General features: G+C 52.8%; 1 protein-coding gene across 2 annotated transcripts in view; it reads right to left on the bottom strand.

The window, feature by feature from the left end:
* Positions 1-18475, bottom strand: part of ROBO3 (roundabout guidance receptor 3) — a 190658-nt gene that overhangs the window by 132981 nt on the left and 39202 nt on the right. Inside the window, exon 1 of one of the 2 annotated variants that reach the window (XM_044997242.1) lies at positions 3206-3358. The exons of the other annotated variant lie outside the window; for it this stretch is intronic. Within the exon in view, the coding sequence (XP_044853177.1) occupies positions 3206-3275 (70 nt within the window). The 5' untranslated portion in view covers positions 3276-3358. Of the gene's footprint in view, positions 1-3205; positions 3359-18475 lie in introns of those variants that run through there. 2 annotated transcript variants of the gene reach the window in all.

The raw sequence follows: 18475 nt of genomic DNA, 5'->3' as shown, positions 1-18475 counted from the left end.
AAACCTACCAGCATCCAACAGAAGACACTGTCTTGAACCAACAGCTGCAACATTCAGGGCTATCCCAATCCCAATGCAGTGATATTTACAAACAACAAGAAACCAGCTCCTCTAGGAGGGGTGTACTGGGCAGGACAGCAAGGGTTAGTGCCCACAGGGTCAGATTTTCAGAGCTCAGCCCCCAACCTGCACCCAATGCACTGAGCTCCTTTGAAAGAATCTGGCCCCAATGGTTCACTGCTAGAAAGCTCAAGATCAGATCCTGGAGGTGGTTAGGAGCAGAAGTTTGATCATCTCATCCTAGACTCCTATAATCCACATCCCAAAACTATTGCATAATCCAGCCCAACTAGCCCATGGCAAGAGTTGTCTATGTCTAGATCAATGGGGGGTGCTACAGGTCAGGACTGAGGTGCACTGGCAATGCATAAGGGGATGTGCACAGCACTTGCCTACACAAATTACCTGGGGCAGAGCTTGCAGGCTGCACTTTCATCAGCACCAGATTCCCTTGGGGTATTTTTGAAGACATCAATAAATAAATACAACGAGCTGCAAGGACAATCAAACCCAGAGATGTAACTCAGTGAATAACCTCGGAGGCCAAGGGATGGACTGTGATTTCAAAAGGAGACTGGTTTGGAAAGAAACGATTATTGAGAACTGGCAGCATTTATAATGAATGACACTCTTGTGTCTTGATGCTCACAAACAACCTCCCTGCATGATGTTTGTTGTTGTGAGAGCCCCGTCTTCCCCTATATCTTATCTAAAAAAACATGCAAAAACTCTTGCAAACAATACAGCAGCCTAGAAGTTGCAGAGGAAGATGTACCAGTTCCATCACATTAAGATGTGACTTTATAAACATGCATGCTAGCTCATTCTAACAGGTTTGCCTACAGACTCTGCGCTGGTCATTGTACCATCTATTTGGATCGCTTCCTGCACGCAAACATTAATGAACTACTGCAAACTCCTGAATGTTTGCTCACATACATACAGCTGTACCAGAGAGTCACTGCTTGTTCTCTGAATGCTAGAGCGAATTCATCAGGCCTTTTTGATAGAGAGAACGTTACCCTTCAAGATTAACAGTGCTCCTCTCGGGCTCGTCATACACAGAATAGAAGCACTGATACTAGTGAGAGCAACATCTGGAGCATAGACTAACTCCGTGCTGAAATCATTTTAATTGTTGAGGGTCTTGGGGGAGTGGGGGATGGGGAGGATGGTGGCAGAGGAATCCTGCCTAGACTTCATGTCACTCAATGTCATCATCCCCCCAGATCCCCTCCCCCTTGCATGTTCCTCTATTTATGGTAAACGACTGGCCCTGGTTGGAATAATGACCTGGTTTCCAGCTTTGTTTCAAGCACTACATTTCAGGCTTGCCTCTGGTGCTGGTGGAGCACTAGCTCCCAGAAATGACAGGGTTGAAGCTAGGGCTGGTCAGAAAACAATAATTATGTTTTGCAAAAAAATGTTGAGGTTTCAGCATTTGTTTTCCTTCTTCGTTGGAACAAAAAACAGGCCATGTCAGAGCAGGGAACTGAACCTGTATTTCGCCCCTTCCCCCGACTCGGTATAAATAATGAAATATTCATTGAGCCAGAGAGACAGACTCTAGCCCAATGGTCAGGACACTCAGCTCGGCTGTAGGAGACTCAGGATCAAGTCCCTGCTCTGAACTGGGCAAACTCAGCTCAGGCGAGTGTCACAACGGCTGGACTCCTGGCTATTCTGGGGTGCGGGTCCGTCTACCTATCTGTCCGAAACTCCATCCTGGACCTGAGGAAGCTTTGGCAAAACCCAGACGCTCCCGGGGAAAAGTTTTCGTTTTGACTAATTGGGCTTTTCTGGCTGATGAGCTCTAGGAGGCACTGATCTTGTTACTTCCTCTAGTGGATGGATTCAGTCACTTTTGCTCTCAGTACCATCTCTTTTAAAAGGAGACACGCTCCCCTTGAGGGACTTGCAGAGACAGTGTAAAGGGGACCTCCTGGCTCCTGAGTTCACACATCCCCCTAGAAATGCTGCAGAGCCCCGCTGCTGCTGCCACTCAAGCTGCAGTGACACTGTTGGTAAGATGCAGCCAGTGGGAGAACTGCTGTCCTCTGTACTGCTGAGGGCAGCCAGAGTCTTTTCCAGCCTGAGAACTGACAAGGCCAGCGCAGCCGCTGACACTGGAAATAGGTTGGTTATGATCCAGTGATGGTAAATTCAGTAAAAAAGGCAACAAATCAAAGGCTTGGAGTGGGGACATTTCAGTGTCAATGGCTCGGATTTCAGGGGGTGGGGGAGCAGGAGAAGAGAGTTCCCTTGACTCCACCACTCCAGGCCTCCTCGCATGACCCACACCCTACATGAGCCTTTATCACACCAGGACCCAGCCCTAGGGCAGTGCTGGCCCTGCGCTGGCAACCCTCCCTCCTTGCCAGCAAAGAAGCACAGGACTGCCTGGGGGCAGGGCACATTGCCCATGGCACCGCACCAGCCAAACCCTCCCGCCTCTTGGTGAATGTACAGCCAGCAGCCCAAGCGAAGGAAAGGTGCTCAGTACCGATGGCCAAGGGAGGGGCAGAGCCACAACAGCCAGCTCCCCGGGGCAGACGGGCGGCCTCACAGGCAACTCCCCGGGGCAGACGGGCGGCCTCGCAGGTGGGACTTGGGGGGAGCTGGTTCTACTGCCACTGACCCACAGCGTGACCTGAGACAAGTCACTTCATTGCCCCATGACTCAGTTTCCCCACCTGCACAAGCTGAGCATTGACAGGCTCACCGGGTGCTGCGCACAGGGCCCCATCCAGCCTAGCCCAGGCTCAGAGAAGACGGTGATGGGCGCCAGGCAAGAGCCGGGGTCGGTACGCAGGGAACAGAGCAGCTGCACAGGGCTTGTGCCCACTCAGCTCGCACACGAGGCGGGGGGGTCCCACTCGCTGCAGCCGCTGCCCGGAGCTGGCGGCAGCTCTCGGCTTCCCTCCCGCCTGGCCCGGAGCCCGCAGACCGGAGGCGCAGCCGGGAGCCGACACCAGCCCGACTCAGGGCACCTTTGGGTGCGGCGTTCAGGGCGCGGGAGAGGTGCCCAGCCCCAGGGCGGCCTGAAGGGTGCTCAGGCCGGGCCGGGGAGCTGCACCCGGCGGGCCGGGCGCTCCGGGCCCCTCCCCAGACACAGGGCGCACGAGCCGCTCCGGCGGGGTCTTACCGAAAGTTGGTCCCACCAGGGCCGGCACCAGACACAGGAGGCTCCGCAGCAAGAGCAGCCGCCGCCGCATGGCCCCGTCCTTCCAGGGCCGCAGCCCGAGGGGCAGGGCGAGCCGAGCCGGGAAATCCTCAGCCCCGTTGATCCGGGCGGGGCGCAGACAGCGCCGGGAGCCGGGCGGCAAGAAGGGCGCACGGGAGACCCAGCAGAGGGGCGCGCGTGTGGGGGGGCGAGGCGCACTGGCGGGTGGAAGGATCTGGAGCCCGGGGGCTGCTGATCGGTCCCGGGGGTCGGGCGGGAGGGGGCGGCGCGCACTGGAGGGGGGGGACTCCGGGGGGAGGGGGTGGGGGCAGGGGATTAATTCATCCTTTCGCCGCCAGCCCCGTTCCCGCACCAGGATCCGCTGCTCCCGGGGGCTCCCGGCGAGGATCCACCGCAGAGGCGCAGCCGCTCAGCCCGCGCCCGGGCGGCTGCCGCGCCGGGAACTTGCTCCAACTCGGCTGCCCCGGCCCATTGTCAGGCTGAGCCCTCCCCCGCCGCCTTAAAGAGACACCGACCTGCCGGGCAGGAGCGGCGCGCGGGGAGGGGCGGGGGCTCCGCCTGCAGGGCCGGGGCGGGGGGGGGGTCTGTTCTCCTCGCCGCAGGGCCACGCACCAGCCCCGGAGCCTGCTCCGGGGTGTGTGTGACCAGCCCCCCAGCGCGCAGGGGCAAGGCAGGAGTCTCGGGAGCCGGGCAGGGGGCGTGAGCTGCTGGGTAGGGGCGGTTCTGCCTCTGGCCCCCCCTGGGGCCGGGGTATCCCACACACCCCGGGGGTGCACTAGGGGCTTGGCGCCCCGGGCACGCTTGGAGACCGCGCCTGCTTTGCGCACGAGGCGAGGAGCCTCCCGGGCACACGGGCATTTGCATCTCAATGAGCGAGGCCAGGGCGGCAGCCCCGTTCCCCGTGCACACACGGGAACCCCCTGCCCTGCAGAGCTGCTGCTTCCTTTTTGGCCCAGCCCCATGCCAGGCTCCCCAGCTGATCTCCCCACGTGCGCCTTAGCCGCAGGCTGTGCCAAGCGAGCCTGGCACCGGGGCGGACAGCAGCTCCAGCCGGGAGGGTCCTGTCCTTGATTGATCCGCTCCGAACCAGCGCGATCACTTTTTAAACGTGTCACCGCAGCTCCTGTGCCCTTTGGCCCTGGGGAGGAGCCGCCCCGCGCTCTGGCTCTGCCAAGTGATGGATTGGCCTTTGATGCACCCTTCAGTGGCAAGAGGGCAGCGGCAGATCGCCCAGCAAGGAGACATACTAATGGCAGGTTCTCACAGCGATAAGGAGAACGTTTTCCCGGAGCCTCTCACCCTAAAATGAAGGGCAAGAGTGATGGAGAGGAAGCGAGGAGCTCTTAATGAAGGGAGGCAAAGATGAAATCGGTTGCAATGCTGCCTGGCTCGACTATAGAGATGATGGTGACATTCATCGGCACAGGAGAGCAGACAGTTCATTCATTCCTCCTCTGCTGCCAGCCCTGCCTAAGAGATCCTGCTGCAGCAAAGCCGCTGTCTGGGAGGCAGACTGAAAGAGATTGAGATGGAAATGGCCCTTTGTAGTACAACATTCTCCGCAGGTTTTGAGCAAATAATTAAATATCCAGCAATGGGTGAAACTTGCACAGAATGGATGTTCATCCCCGAGCCAAGGAAGTGCTGAAAAGGCAAACCTGCTAATACCTGAAGGGGCACCAGCCTGGCGGGGGTATAGGGAGCTGTGACAGCTTTACACCCTGGCTTGCTAGCAGCACTTGAAAACAAACTCACATGCCACAGCAGTTGGGTGAGTGACCTCAGGCCACATCAATGGCCCAAGACCCCCAGTTCTCAGCAGCCCTTGGGAAGCCCCTGGGTGTTTGTGAGGCTCTCGGATACTACGGGCAGGAGCATGTGGAATGCGTACACGGAAGTGAGTGTTACCGTGGGCCCGTTCCCAGCACTATGGCAGGGTCAAGAGCCTGGTTTGATGTTTACACAGGCTGTAGGTGAGCTGACCCTGCAGCATGCACACTCCTATTGGAGAGCGGTGACTGCCCATTATGAATGTTACCTTCTATAGCTATGCAGCACCCTAATCCAAAGGTTCCACTTCTCCACTGCATCCAAGTGAGCCAGTCAGGGCTCCCTGCCCACCCTTGGAGAAAGCTAGAGCTGTGCCGGGTCAGCACTGGTGTAAACTCCTTCATGCGAGTCAAGGTGGCTTTAGCAGAGCCCAGAATCCAGCCCTTGATGTAAGGAGCTCCTGCAGTTAGGGACTTGGGAGAGAGGGATACCTTAGTGGTTGAGCATTGGCCTACTAAACCCAAGGTTGTGAGCTCAATCCTTGAGGGGGCCATTTAGAGAACTGGGGTAAAAATCTGTCTGGGGATTGGTCCTGTTTTGAGCTACTCCCAGGTTAGCATCATCTGCAAGATTAATTCTTGTGCATCCTACTCCCTCTTCCTGATGACCCAGGAAAGCATTAAGCCAGAGCTGCTGTGACCCTGAGGCACCTCTCCTCTGTATGGGAACTCCATACACTGCTTTTGTTTGGGGTCTTTGGGGCAGTTTTCATTGTACTCAGCTGTGCTCATACCCAAGCCCTCCTCGGGGGGTTGGTGAATTCATAGACCAGCGCTGTCCGAGTGGCACTGCACAAACATGGAAGAAAATACGTTCCCACTCCAACAAGCTCCCAGTCTGAACCAGTCACAGGAAGTGGCATTCAGACACAGCGACACGCAGGCCGAGGCGCGCTGGTCTCCTACCTGTCCTGATTCTTTTCTTCTTAATGGGATTTTTTTAATTCCCCCCAATTTTCCCTCCTGAAACCCAACATCCATGTACGGTGGCATTCTGTGTAATAATTCCTTACTGCATTGAGCACCAGTATCGGTATTGCGGTATTGACTTGCATCCGACGAAGTGAGTATTCACCCACGAAAGCTCATGCTGCAAAACATCTGTTAGTTTATAAGGTGCCACAGGACACTCTGCTGCTTTTACAGTATTGGTGAGTGAGCGGTGGGAACAGTCTTCTGTCCTCTCTCCTTCTCACTGTGAGGAGGAAAGGGCAAGGTGGCTTCCTCCTCTTTCTGGGTCAGAACGCAGCCCTCCATGGATCCTAAGAACCTCTTGATGGCACATGCCCAACTGTTAGCGCAGGTAGTCCCCCAGGAGAACTGGGGGAGGGATAGCTCAGTGGTTTGAGCATTGGCCTACTAAACCCAGGGTTGTGAGTTCAATCCTTGAGGGGGCCATTTGGGGATTGGTCCTGCTTTGAGCAGGGGGTTGGACTAGATGATCTCCTGAGGTCCCTTCCAACCCTAATAATCTAACACGTGTCCTGTGGTTCTCTTACTCTGTCAGACCTGGTGCAGATGCTGTCTGGAATTCCTCCTCGGTGCCAAATCCCTTGTATCATTATCAAAAGCATTTCATTACCATCCGCTGGCTTAGCAGATACTTTGGAAGGAAAGTCTCACTCCTCTGCCTCTGTTTCCATGCCCCTGCTCTCCCCCCACCCAGGTTTCATGCCCAGAGGGAGGGTCGCTGTCCTTTAGATCCACTTCTAGCTCTTGTTTGCTTCCCACCCTCCTGTCATTTGTGTACATGCGCCTAAGTCCACTGACACACCTGGTCTTATTATTTATTGAATTTGTTGCAGAGTGATGTCATCTTGAGTCTCAGCTGGTATGTTGGTATGTTTGGTATGCTGGATTATCTGATCTAAACATGATCAGAGGGGGGAGGGATAGCTCAATGGTTTGAGCATTGGCCTGCTAAACCCAGGGTGGTGAGTTCAGCCCTCAAGTGGGACATTTAGGGAACTGGGGTAAAAATCTGTCTGGGGATTGGTCCTGCTTTGAGCAGGGGGTTGGACTAGATGACCTCCTGAGGTCCCTTCCAACCTTGATATTCTATGATCTTTAATGCCCTTTTCCTGTCTGGTTTACAGCCCACCCAGTTAGCCCTGCAGGCTCTGAGCATAACCCTTCTGCATAAACAGTGACTGTCCACTCTGAACAGCAGACACACTTCACTCCGTGAATCCAGAGCACCTACATGTCTGTACCATCACCACAGCCACCAATTGTTCTCCAGTATCAGCCATTCTTTGGCACTTGCCAATCCTGTCTTTACTTCCCTGCAGCTATTATTGATTGTACTAAAACTCCCTTCATTGGGGGCGGGGAATGAGTTGTTTCCACATGATCTATAATAAGCATGAATTTCCCAGCATCCTCCAAGATAAGCTTCATCCTCCTCCTCCTCCTCCTCATATTTCCTGCCTGGTTCTCCATTATGGAGCCACTGATCAGAATCGTTGGCTGTTTCTTCCTGGGGAATTAATAAATTCCCTTGGGACTTTCTCAGCCTGATCCCCGCTCATCTTGTCAAGGGAGGGGCCCGACACAGGGGCGGCTCTAGGAATTGCACTGCCCCAAGCAGGGCAGCATGCCGTGGGGGGCACTCTGGCAGTTGCCAGTCCCGCGGCTCCGGTGGACCTCCTGCAGATGTGCCTGCGGAGGGTCCGCTGGTCCCGCGGCTCCGGTGGACCTCCCGCAGGCACGCCTGCGGATGCTCCACCGAAGCCGCAGGACCAATGGACCCTCCGCAGGCACGCCTGCAGGAGGTCCACCAGAGCCGCGGGACCAGCGGACCTCCCGCGGCACGCCGCCCCAAGCGCGTGCTTGGCGTGCTGGGGTCTGGAGCCGGCCCTGGCCCGACAGCAGGCTTCTAGGCTCACACACACATTTCACATTGGTTTTTCCAGCTCCTCTTGGTGTTCCTCAATGCCACAGTTCTCCATCCTTCCTCCTTGTGCACATCTAACGCAGCTGAGATCCTACCTGCTAAGCACCTCCATGCTTCCCATAGTCTGCCTCTATTGGTATCTTGCACCTGGCATTCCCTGTGCCAATGGGGGCAGCTGCATCTCTGGGGGCTTTCCCTCTGCGGAGGGCAGGGAATGCTTGGACTGCTGTCTTCACAGAGGCCTCTACCCGGGGAGGGCAGATTTGACTCATGGCCTGGGAGGCACCAATGGGCCCCACCAAACAACTGGCAGTGCCACTGTATCCTCCTCCACACAGACCTGCTGCTGCCAGAGGTCCTATGCCTGGGTTCCACCGCCCAAAGCCAGTCAAAAGCAGCAGTGACTCGAGCCAGATCACTACAAGCAGGTCTATAAAATCATGAGCTTCCCCAGTCAGACACACACAGACCCAAATCTCCACTTTGCCAGGGCAGAGCAAGTCCTACCAGGCTCAGATTAGCCAGAAGGGACCACTGTGACCAGCTAATCTGCCCTCCCGTAGGACACGGGCCAGAGACCTGCCCTGACTTAATTCCTAGAGAATATGTTAATGCTAAGGCCAGTCAGTCAGGCTACAAGTGACTTTACTTGGCATTGTCATGTGCTGCAATGTCGTTTGCTTGTGTCCCAGTGGCACTCAGAATGGTAAGGAATTCTTACAGAGGCGTCAAAAATATCCATTTAAAAATGACTCCCAGGCTCACCCTTCAGCCCAGATGCCGGCCTGATCAGCACAGGCAAGGGCTGCTTGTCTAATGCCAGTAGGAAATGACTTCTGGAAAATATGTTTTAATCTCTAACCAACCTCGCCATGTACCTGGCCCTCCCCAGGGGAGAGACCCCATCTCTAGTTCTGATCAGCCTGCATCGCAAGTGCTGCTTCCTCGGCTCGCTGGACCTTGACTGTGTCAAAGCCGTGCTGAGTGGCCGCCCAGTCGGGTGTGTAATTTAATTGTTCAGCAGCCAGCGAACATGCTGGCTGCTTTAATGCGTTTAAAATAGAAACAAAGTAAGGTGTTTGGCTGCCTCCGGGACCCCTTTCTGCAGCTTCCTCCTCACTGCTCAGGTCGTGCTAAGTGACCTTCAATAGCAGCAAGGGACAGGTTCAACAGGGTGTCTGAGGTCCCTGCTGCAGTGGGGCCTTTGGCCCCATCTGGAACCCCATTCACACTGCCGCTCTAGGAATTAACTCTGAAGCACCCTGCTGCGTTGGGGGAGAGTGGGAGCCCTCCCCCACCACTCCATCCAATCCCACCTCAGGCAAGTGTCCCCAGGAGCAGAGCGGGATGGGCTCCAGCCTGCTGATACTGGCTCCATCTGGTCTTCTCTGGCCCGCAGCAACCCGTGGACCGTTCCCCTCCAGTTTGCTGCTACCACTTCCCTGCTCAGCTCAGCTCCCACTGCCAGGTCCCGTCCGATTGGCCGATGGAGTCCAAGGTGCTTAATCAGAGCGTCGTTTGCCAGAGCCAAACTTGGACTCCACACGAAATCACCACTCTTCCTACTTGCCATGTTGGGCCCAGCTTCCAGCTCAGGATGGTTCCGCTTCCCTCTGAACAAGCACCAGGAATTCTCACCCTCGCATACATCTGCAGCTACACAGCCTGGTTAGTGGGACACAGGGAAATTCCAGACGGTGCCGCTGGGCACTTCATGGGACTCCTCTGAAGTGCAGGCAAATTATACCTGGCAGCAGGTAGGATGCACCCTTCAGTTCTCTCATTTCACCTACAGAAGGCGCCAGAGAGCTTCTGTTCTCACCTGGCTAGCTTACACCTCTACATACGCCCGGCCTGTTCACCCACTCAGACTCTTCCTGGACTCCCACTGCTGCTGGCCTCCGGAGCACAAATTAGCAAGCCGAAAATTCTGTGGTTTAAGACACCACTAATTAAAGGAGAGGCACCCACAGACCTTTTCAGAGGCTTCTTTAATTGAGTCATAGTATAAGGGAACTGTCTCCTAGGAGCCTTTTTCTCTCTCTTGCTCTCATCCTTTCCCACTTGACCGACATTGATCTTTTTCCTGCTCTGTTTGTGGAGCACAAGCCAACGTGTCTCTGCTCCCTTTAGTTCCATAGTCCAGGACTATGACAGAGCCAGTGTGGGACCGGCATCTGTGAGCGTACGCTAGCTAAGCTGCTGCCTCTCTGGCAGCACAGCCCACGACACTACAGGCCCTACAAAAGTGCTGCTTCGGGATTGTTTCTAAGCTTCTCCAGGAGCGAGCAGTGAGCAGAGGCTCTGGCATATGCTGACAACAGGCACACTAAGGGGGAAGATGGACTTGCAGGAAATGAAGAATATGAAGAGCATTAACATAAACTCTGTCGCTCAGTTAAATTGACACCCTGTCGTGGAGGCCCACCATGTAATCCGACTGCCACCCATTGCCCCTTCCCTTGGGTATTCCGTACATCACTGCCTGGCTCCTCAGCTGAATCAGGCACACGGCACCTGGGCAGATGTCAAAAATCCTGGAAACCCGCAACTAGGATTCCTACCATCTAGCTCCATGGAAAGTTTTTTCCAGCAACACTGGCCGGCTCCTTCCTGAGGCGGATTTTACATACAGCGTGGGCTAGCATCACTCTCAGGGCTTGGAGAGCACTAAGTTCATCAGATGAGATTTTATCCATCCCATAAAAAGAGACATCAGCGTTTTCCACCTAAACTAATATTGCTAAATGCACAGCCCCTTTGACCCAGCTTAACGCTAAGCCCTCGAGGGATACAGCTCACCGTTCCCTCTGTTTGACTGAGTCAACTCAGTCCAAAGGGAGGGGCATTCCTGAGTGCTGCTCTGCCTACAAGTCCTGCCAGCACCTTTAGCTACTTGGTATAAAACAGAGCGAGAGAGAAGAGGCAGAAGTTTTAAAAGGAATGACGAGAGACAGGAATTAGTTTACTGAGGCTCCAAAGACAGAAAACCTAAGGAGGTATTGGCCTTCCCAAGCGGGAATTCCATAACTGGAACATTGTCACTTGGTATGTGTGAAGCTGGTTCTATTTTACAGAAACTCCAAAATTGGAGTCCCACATGGCAACGCTCTGAACCTTCTTCTACGCTCCCCTTCTTCTAGTCCTTCCAACCTGGTGTCTGGCAAAGACACTTTGCTCCCTCAGGAGACCAGACAACACCCTGACCAAGAGAGCACTCTCTAACTATGGAAGGAGGTAATCAGATACCTGGTCCAGTGCCAACATTCTCATTGACTTTCCAAGATGCCAGGTACCAGGTTCCCCTCCTGGTCAGGAAGTCATTTGTGTTACAAGGTGGGATGGGCCCAAAGTCTGGTGACCATTGGAGACTTTTTCCGGGGCCTAAACCAGCTCACAATCAGTTGTAGTCTGCCTTCAGGGACTTCTCTATGTGCCTACAAGTCAGAAACACCCTAGATCATTTGCTGATCAAGGAACAGCATTTAGTAGAAACACTTCAACAGGCACTGAGCCCACACAAGCTATCACCATGGCAGAGTTTCTTCACTGAGAACTCTTGTGCGTATATATCCCACGTTCCAAACACCGACTCCAGAAGTTTCAAATTCCTCTTATGGGTAATCAGTGGCAGAAACCAATTCAACAGCCCTCTGAAGTCTCTATCTGCAACTTCACACTGCACAGACTTGATCATTTCCCTCCAGTTTTGAACAAAATGAAGCCAGATCTACATTAAAAATGCTCCTATGTGATTATCAGTCACCTCGACACATATATTGTCTAGGCAGCTGCTGTTCTGGACATTGAGCCACCATTTCATACACCCCAAGTTGGCAAAGGACTCGGAGAAAACCCCTAGTCAATGGGCATTTTGTCATTGGGCCAAGATTTCACCCTCTATGTTTAACCCTTTTTTGTACATTCTGGAAACAACCCACAGGACCAAGTCTCTGGCACAGGGTTAGGATACAGAACTTGATGTCTATGGTGGATCGAAGGTTATCTGCAGTCTATTGACTGTACCGACAAAGGCCACATTACCGAGATGGGAAAATGGAGTCAACCTTACTGTAACTTGCTGAGAGCAAAAGCACCATAACAACCCCAGGTGACAAAGTTTTGCTAAACTAGGGGCCTAGATTTACGTGTCTTGAGACGTTACTAAGCGGTAACTCCATTGCCGTACTCAAGAGATACCTGTGTTGTGTTCCAGCCAATCAAATCTGCTGCCTAAACTATTGCTAGTATTTGGTATTGAAATCTGTAATGCAGATTAGCTGAATGTAAGGGAAAGTCTTCTATTGTCACTTCTAATTCCTGTGTTAAATATGATTGATTTGTAGAAGACAGATCAAATTTGGTAGTCATGGTTTCTTAGCATCTTAAAATATAATATAACTCCCTGTTCCTTTTACTTCTGTTCTCTGATAGAATATTCAGCAAGTTCTGATCATCCCCTAAATGTTTCTATATTTGTATATCCCAAATGCAATACAAAAATCTATCCCACCTGTGGCAGTTAAATATGTGGCAGTATTTCTCCTTCAAAATACACCGCTACCTGATCTAACACGAATTTGGATATAACGCGGTAAAGCAGCGCTCCGGGGGGGCAGGGGCTGCGCACTCCGGTGGATCAAAGCAAGTTCAATATAACGCGGTTTCACCTATAACGTGGTAAGATTTTTTGGCTCCCAAGGACAGCGTTATATCGAGGTAGAGGTGTATAGGGAACACTGCAGATGCCACAGTGAGGTCAAACACCGTAGCATGGTAATTGTTGATTTGTTTTGTAAAATGCTTACTGTAGCATGCTAACTTCTTAATTCAAAAACACAAATATCCCCTCATTAGACATCACACAGGCCTGGGAGAACTTTAGGCTGCTTTGTAGAATTTGGATCAAGAAAAAGAGGCAGCTAATTAGCATAGTTAACAACAGACTTTCCTGACTTTTAAATTCTAATCAGAAGAGCCCCAACTTGCTCCAGCATAATCTATCCTCTCCTGACTATCCCTCATGAATAGGGTTGTTATGTATGTGAATCTTTGAAAGCACACCAGGGGATTGTTGCAGGGGATTAATGTTAGATGGGCACCGTTCAGCCTGAAAAAACACATCTCAACATCATCCTGATTCAGATCTAAAAGGCATTAGGGAGCCCTTATTGGATTTGCATAAATCACAGCCATATTTCTCTAACATTCATAATTACTAGGATGGAGCTGAGTTGCCTCGAGGAGTGGGAGAAATTCTTGGATGACGGTTCCAGAACCCAGGGCGTTAGCTTTTTAGCACTTCTAAGTCCTGCTGGGCAGGGAGCAGATTTCTGTGTTGCACAGAGCCAAATGCCCCTCTGAAAAATTACTAGACCCATAAATATCCAAAACCATTAGTAGAGCCATCAAGCTCAACCAGGTCTTATGGACTTGATGTAGAGGTCATTGGGTGAAGTTCTCTAGCCCGTGTTCTACCGGGGTTCAGACTAGATAAGCCCAATGGATCCTCTATGAATCTAGGAAATAGCACTGGAGGCATGGGCCACAATTTTCTAAAGTGTCTAAATGACTAAGGGCTGAAGTCTCATTTTCAAAAGTGACTCGGGCATGAAAGAGTCTAATTGTCATTGACAGTTAATGGGACTTCAGCTCCTAAGTCACTTGGGTACGCTGGAAAGTTTTACCCATGATCATGGCGTGGACTGCATCCTCGGCAAATTTGCAGACGATACTAAACTGGGAGGAGTGGTAGACACGCTGGAGGGTTGGGATAGGATACAGAGGGACCTAGACAAATTAGAGGATTGGGCCAAAGGAAATCTGATGAGGTTCAACAAGGACAAGTGCAGAGTCCTGCACTTAGGACGGAAGAATCCCATGCACTGCTACAGACTAGGGACCGAGCGGCTAGGCAGCAGTTCTGCAGAAAAGGACCTAGGGGTTACAGTGGACGAGAAGCTAGATATGCGTCAACAGCGTGCCCTTGTTGCCAAGAAAGCTAATGGCATTTTGGGCTGTATAAGTAGGGGCATTGCCAGCAGATTGAGGGACGTGATCGTTCCCCTCTATTCGGCATCGGTGAGGCCTCCTCTGGAGTACTGTATCCAGTTTTGGGCCCCACACTATAAGAAGGATGTGGAAAACTTGGAAAGAGTCCAGTGGAGGGCAACAAAAATTATTAGGGGGCTGGAGCACATGATTTACGAGGGGAGGCTGAGGGAACTGGGATATTTAGTCTGCAGAAGAGAAGAATGAGGGAGGATTTGGTAGCTGTTTTCAACTATCTGAAAGGGGGTTCCAAAGAGGATGGATCTAGACTGTTCTCAGTGGTACCTGATGACAGAACAAGGAGCAATGGTCTCAAGTTGCAGAGGGAGAGGTTTAGGTTGGATATTAGGAAAAACTTTTTCACTAGGAGGGTGGTGAAGCACTGGAATGGGTTACCTAAGGAGGTGGTGGAATCTCCTTCCTTAGAGGTTTTTAAGGTCAGGCTTGACAAAGCCCTGGCTGGGATGATTTAGTTGGGGATTGGTTCTGCTCTGAGCAGGTGGTGGGACTAGATGACCTCCTGAGGTCCCCTCCAACCCTGATATTCTATGATTTTATGGAAATCCTTAATTGTGAAAACAGTCATTTTAAAACAAGACTGCAGGTATGAAAGGAACAAAGACTTGAAGTCTGGAGGCTGGCCTCACTACGGGGGTGGTTAAGGTTGTCGCGGTATGTTTGCTTATGTTTGAGATGGATGGCACAGGGGTGGGGTCACATGAAGATCATGATTCCCATAGGCGCTGTGAATTTCCTAATGCTTTAACGTGGCTGGTGGCAGTTGGATGTGAGCCGCCTTTACTGAACATCATGCCTTTGTGCTGGAACAACAACACACACACAGAGCCTTTCTCTGGGATCCACTGCCACATCTGGGAACAGCTGTCACAAGGTCGTCCTTTCATCTCACCAGGGCCCTCGTTCTAAAGCCAGCACTGTCAGCCATGTCCCACCGCCCGTGGGAACCCATCAGTGGAGCACAAATGGCAAACCTGTACCAGATCCCCCCCCTTCCTTTCATCCCTCACGGCACCAGCTTTCAGGCTGCCATGCAGCCTCAGGCACTGGGCCTGCTTAGCCAAACTCCAGGTCTCCAGAGGTTCCAGGGTCTCCAAAGCCCTCCCAGCTCTCCAGCTTGGGCTACTGAGTTTATTTTAACAAGAAGAAGCCTCCAGCCGTCTCTCAATGTGCCTCATTAGGTGGGCTGGAGGGGGCTGGCTGGCTTTCTCCTCCATCTTCTATCATTGGGAGGCAGCAAGGTAAGACACCCCCCTCAAGCCCCCTGGCATCTTCTGGGCAGCAGGCCACATCCCCCATTCAGCAGCCTCCACCTCACTGCTGCAGGGTGTGGGGGCGAGGCTGCCAGAAGAGCCAGAGGACTTAGGGGAGAGGCCAGGCTCTCCTTGCCATCTCCTTCAAAGACAGAGGCTGAAGGAGTGGCCAGCCCAGTATCCGGAAGAGCTCAGGCAAGGAGAGGGGGTCCAAAGACATCTGGATAGATGTGGAAGGCAAGGCCACTGGCCCATGGCAGGTACCCTAAGAAGCGTCTGGGCCTGTTGGAAAGAGGGTATCTAGGGTGAAGGGTGGGAGGACCGAGGCTCAGATCTGGGTTTATTTGGACTCGGTACCTGAATCTCATTTCACATAGGAACCCCCATCAACTGGCACATCAGCCCATTCAGTGCTCTTTGGGTCCATGTTGCCAGCAGTCTCCAGGGACACCTGTATTCATGCTGCCACATCTAACCTTCCTGCTGTCAGGGGCATGGCGCATAACTGGATGCAAAGCCTACAGCTGGTGGAGCCGCTCACAAAGGCTTGTTTGTTTCTTCTACCGAAAAAGGCGAGTGCCCCCCGCAGATCCCACCACATCCCATCACCCACGTTTCCAAGCCAGTTTGTCCAAGGCTAAAATACCTACCTCTTTAATGAGACATGGCGGGGTAGGGAGTATCTTCTCCTGGTGAGAGAGACACGCTTTCGAACTATGCAGAGCTCTGCTTCGGGTACGGGAGTGTCACAGCTCAATAGAAGGTGGGAGAGATGAGCAGTTACTTAACTACTTCTGCTAAACGACACAACATAACTCTGAAGACGAGCTGGGTGCGGCTCCGCAGCTGGTCTCTCTCACCAACAGAAGTGGGTCCAATACAAGCTATCACCCCCTTGTCTCTCTCATACCCTGGGACCTGCACAGCTACTACATTGCGGGCACATTAATGAAACTCACCAACCATTTAATGCTATTAACCTGGGCACTTACAAATGTGAAGAGAGATATTTAATTAGTAAGCTCCCAGGCCCAGCCTCAGGTCTGGGGAGCAAGCAATGTGCTATTATTGATGGGTTCATCATTCTCAAGCAGCGTAGAAATCTCTCGTTCGTTCCTCACGCCTGCTGCAAAGTCAGTTATATCAAGGGCCCTGGGGAGGTTAATTGAGTGTGCGATAGGACTTGCCCTGCAAACGGGGACAGTTTGCTACAAGTTCTCATTGCGTACTGCGGGAGGGAGGGTTTACAACCTGAATGCGATGAGAGGTTGGGCTGGATTACTGTTTATGCTATTAAACTAATACCCCCCTCCCATCTCCTACAAATTACAATGGGATGATTTCTCCTGGGAAGAATGAGGGCAAGCAGAACAGGAGAGAGAAGGGAGAAACCCCACTCCTGTGGGTAAAACACTCAGCAGGAAGTCTAAAGAGACAGGATCAGACCACTGCACATTTTTGTTGGCAATTTTGCCAAAATTCCCTTGTCCCTGGCTGGCTGGGCTCCTCATGGGCTGCTTTCAACCACTGGGATCAGAAAGCAGGTGAGGTTTTACACCTTGCCTGATCAAATCCACATGTACAAAGAAATTCATTTAAGAGATTCTCTTCTTTTAAAGTGACATCCTGGCAGCGGGAGAAAAAGCCACGGGGTCTAACGGGAGAATTCAAGGGTCTCCCTTCGTCGGCTACTGTTCTATGATTCTTAGAGATGAGATTGAAAACTTTTCCATTGGTTGCGTAGCCAGCTGACCCCTGGGCCACATTCTTTGCTAAGAAGTTTTTCCCCCCTCTCTCTCTGTTCAGGATATTTCAGAATTGGAGCCCAGAGTCTATTTCCTGTAAGGAGATGGAGAGGATTCTGAGGGAGATAACGGAGAAATTGTTGTGAGTTCCGGCGGACTTCCCCTAAGGCAACATGTGCTGGGTGGCTGCAATCAATGATCAGCTGCAGGGGACGCCCGTGGAAGGAGACTTGTTAACTGCATCCAGAGATCCAGAGGGAAGGAGCCCAGCACAATTAAGACTCAGATAAAAGAAGGTGGAGAAAGGGCGCCCTCTGCACACAGAGCACAGAAAGGCAGGGCACTGAGGAGCCAAGCAGCATCCATCCCCCCAATGGCCTGCAATGTGCCTGAGAGCAGCAGGATGGCTAACAAGCCATTGAGCCTGCTTTGATCTGGGATGATTTAGTTGGGTTTGGTCCTGCTTTGAGCAGGGGGTTGGACTAGATGACCTCCTGAGGTCCCTTCCAACCCTGAGATTCTATGATTCTATGATCTCTAACAAGACTGGGGTCAGGCTGGAAATCAGGGCCTGGTTCTGATTTATTTACGCAGTTTATGATGCCCCAGCAGTGTCCATGTGCACTTAGAGTGACAACCTAATAGGATGGAACCTCCGCCCCCCAGCATCAGCAATTGCAATCAGATGCTCTTCTGCCACCCCAAGGACCCCCTAAATGTCCTCCCCTGCTCCCAAAGAGCCTGGGGGGGGGGGGAGAGAGAGAGGCCTGGTGCATGCCCAGGAGGTCAACAACAGCAGGGGCTGCAAGTGGGGATGAATACCAGAGCGCCCGGCCCATGAGGCGACAGGTCTGCGGAGGAGGCACAAGCAGCTTCCGATCTCCGCTGTGGGGGCCCAGTGCGGAGGGAGAGGAGAGGCAGCACGGCACACAGGGCCCAAGTCCCAAAGGGCTTTTATGGCTGCCCGGGGAAGTGATGTGGCAGTCGGCGCAATCTCTGCAGGGCAGGGGCAGGAGAGGGGGAAGCCCCGAGCAGAGCACACAGAGCTAATCCAGCCTGGCCAGGCCTGAATCTGCAATTCCCAGCTGGAAAGGCCCCTGCCGGGGTGGAGGTGCGGGGGATTAACCCAGTGCTGCCTCACATAAGACCCAGTCAGATGGGAAGTGGCCCAACCTCACCAACCAGTTCAGAGGAAACAGAGACACGGAGCTGAGTGCTCTGGAACCAAGCCTGTCACACTGCAAGCCCTAGCAGCCTTACATGCATGAGTGCTGCACAGGAGCAGCTAAAGAGACCCCGCATGAGAGAGCCTTTGCGGTAAACGGGCCATCACCCAGCACTAGGGTGCTAGCGGCTCGGGCATCCCAGAGGTAAAAGAACGGAGCTACTGAAGTGTGACTCTGCCAGAGCCCATCAATGGCCTTTTGTGATCAAGGATA

Source organism: Mauremys mutica, chromosome 22 (genome assembly GCF_020497125.1).
Source record: "Mauremys mutica isolate MM-2020 ecotype Southern chromosome 22, ASM2049712v1, whole genome shotgun sequence".
In the NCBI taxonomy this organism is placed as follows: domain Eukaryota; kingdom Metazoa; phylum Chordata; order Testudines; family Geoemydidae; genus Mauremys; species Mauremys mutica.
This window is presented reverse-complemented; position numbering and strand designations above follow the sequence as displayed.